Below are 3,001 nucleotides of genomic sequence, written 5' to 3' on the forward strand. Positions count from 1 at the left end.
CAACTTGGCAGGCGGAGACCTGTTGTTTCTTGCCTGCTTCTCTCCCCTCAAGATGGAGGTCGGGGGAGGGCTCTTCAATTGGCGTGGCTGTGGGCCTTTCCGCACCCCCAGACATGCCCCCAAACAGAAAAGGCTCCAAGCAGAGTGCTGCGAAGGAGAGGAATGGGCGCTTGGCCCAGTCCCCTCCTCCGCGCCTTGGGTTTCCTCAGCCTGTGGAGAGTGTGCACACTCCCCGCAGGCTGAGGAAAAGGAAGCTGGGAAGGGGAAGACTGCACTCCCCGCAGGCTGAGGAAATCCAAACGCCCAGTCCTCTCCTTCTCAGCTTAGTTTTCCTCAGCCTGCAAGGAGTGCCTGCACTCCCTTCGAGCTGAGGAAAACGAAGCTGGGAAGGAGGAAGGGAGGAGGGGAAGGGAGGCAAGGGACTTTTGTCCCCAATGGCGGTGCGGGTGCGCACGCGCCGTCATTGGAGACTGTCTGGATTATCCCACATAGTCAGTTATCCGACTATCAGCCAGCCCATTTATGTTGGATAACTGAGACTCTACTGTATACCTTATAGACATAGCCTGCATGTAATTTTATACAATATTTAATAGTTTTGTGCATGAAACAAAGTTTGTGTACACTGAACCAACCAAAAGCAAAAAGTGTCACTACTGGCCACCCATTAAAAAAAAATTTTTTTTTTTTTGGATTTTCAGTTAATGGATACTCCACCTGTACTAGTACTTGAATAAAATAACACCTTTTAGCTAAATAACAACAGAATTCAGATGTATGTCCAGTGCTTGGCATGTTATTTTTAAAAAAAAAGAATTAGTAAGTTTACTCATTGTTCTGATCACCCAACAGGTCATTATGTTACAATAATCCAAAACAAGATGGATTGCTTGTTATGGATTAGTTACTGCCCTTATTACTATTGTGCAATGGGGGACATTCAAGAAAGTGTTCTCTAGTTGCCCAAGCCCCATCAGACAACAAGTGAACTATTCTGCCTGGATTCCTTCTCCTTCCCCATACAGGCACACTGAAGTACAACATGTGACTGGTGTGTCACTGCACACATGGCACAAGCCTGATTTGGGCAGATAGGTAGATGTAGTGATCCACTCACTCTTTCTTGGTTCTTTATCTTATTCTTTTCTAAACAGTTGCTTTAAATTTCATGCCTCCCTCAGTCTCAGGCATACAGACAAACATCCTCCAAACTTGCTCAGTTCACACTAAACCAGCCAGTTTGCATATGTGCCTTGTGCCACTGTTTTGAGCAGCCAGCCTAGCAAGACAGGCCCCTTTCCCATGCACCCACATTGACTCTTTCTATTTGACAGTGACAACATGTCAGAAGGAAGCAAGGTGGAACAGGCATGCTGGTTTTTTTAAACATTTTCAAGTGAAGCTCAAGTTGTCAAAAAATCTCATAATCTTTGCCTCCCTCCTTGGTAGTTTCTTTGCTCCTCATTAGCTGCTCCACACACATGGGGAAGCAGCAAAGACAGCTACCCACATCACCCTGAATTCTCCCATTCCCGTTGTTTATTGGGAAAGTAACCAGTAATAGAAACCTTTTATGCTACATCAAAAAGTAGTGAATTACATCTCTGGCTGTTACTGGTGAAACTAATCCTGTCCCAGCTCACTAATGCAAAAGGAAGCCGTTACCAACGTTATTTGCTTCACATAGTACTTTATTTCCAATCTCTGCTTGTATAGCATAAAAGAAAAGGTAATAATTGTTTAATGGATTTATCTGTTTCCCAGTCTGCTATACTCACTGTAACTATAAAGCACTGAAAATTCAGAAAAAGAATAGCCGTCTACTAATATTGGTCAACACTAATCCTTGGCTATTCATATTATAATTTTACTTAATTTTAATGACTGAATGCTTAATTTCCAGGATTCTGGATATTCTTTATCTTCAAATCACAGCTTTCTGGCTTCTTCAAGTGCTAATATAACAGGTAGGTTCTTTGATGCTCAGTAGATGTTGTTTTGAGGTTGGATCAAGCAATTTTCTTTACATCTTTCATGGTTGAAACTATTCTTTTTGGGGCATATCTGGTTAATTCCAAGAATCATGCAGTTTTCCGTTGCTACAGGAACTCTGGTTTTAAAAATCATTTGACATTTGAAATATGGAAGAACCGTAAAAGTATAATTGCGTGGAGGTATTCTCCCCAGCAGAAAAGAATATACACTGGTTGATGGTTGAATAACTATTCCCTGTTTCCCAGATTTTCATTTGTTCCGTTGTCTCCCTTTTCACAAGGAAAATGGGAATCACAGAAATGCAGGTTGGCAGTTCTATTAAAAATAGCTTTGAACAAGAAATTGTTGTTGACTAGACAAATCAGAAGAAACTAACTCAAAAACATAACTGTATTAGTCTGGGAAACCAGTATGCAAAGGGATCTTGTAGCACGTTTGATACTAACTGAAATAAAGAAGTTAGTAGCATGAGCTTTCATAGACTTGAGCCTACTTCATGTAGGCACAACATGCATCTCAAGAAGTAGGCTCAAGTCTGTGAAAGCTCATGCTACCAACTTCTTTCTTTCAGTTAGTCTCAAAGGTGTTAAAAGATCCTTTTGCATACAGAAGAAGCTAAGATATTAATAGAAATTATTGTAGTGTTTTTCAAATTTTAATAATGATTTTCTGTTTACATGGTCTGCTTATTTTAAACCTAACAATACAAACCAAAGCATGACCATACACATATGTCTGCGCACTGTTAAATATTTCAAATGGAAACTACACACAATTAGCAGTTAACATACCATTGATTCAGCAGTAAAAGTGAGCTAAACAAGCAAGGGGGATTTCCAGATTTGGAAGTAAAATCGCTTAGAGATAAATTTACTACATTCCAGTTAGAATATCTTTGGACTAGAATCATAGAATCATATAAAGTATGTTGCTTACAAACACAAAATATGTCATAACACGTTGCTCTGCAACATGTGCTCTTCAGAGCACAAAATGTAGGACAAAT

The 3,001-nt window shown here is 40.4% G+C and overlaps 1 protein-coding gene across 2 annotated transcripts in view; it reads left to right on the forward strand.

Moving 5' to 3' along the window:
• The window catches only part of LOC121917201 (Holliday junction recognition protein), a 33,922-nt gene that overhangs the window by 22,251 nt on the left and 8,670 nt on the right, over positions 1-3,001 (forward strand). For both annotated transcript variants that reach the window (XM_042442946.1, XM_042442945.1), the window contains one exon: positions 1,904-1,967. In XM_042442946.1, coding sequence (XP_042298880.1) covers positions 1,904-1,967 — 64 coding nt within the window. The remainder of the gene's footprint in view (positions 1-1,903; positions 1,968-3,001) is intronic.

Source organism: Sceloporus undulatus, unplaced genomic scaffold (genome assembly GCF_019175285.1).
Source record: "Sceloporus undulatus isolate JIND9_A2432 ecotype Alabama unplaced genomic scaffold, SceUnd_v1.1 scaffold_12, whole genome shotgun sequence".
Classification (NCBI taxonomy): domain Eukaryota; kingdom Metazoa; phylum Chordata; class Lepidosauria; order Squamata; family Phrynosomatidae; genus Sceloporus; species Sceloporus undulatus.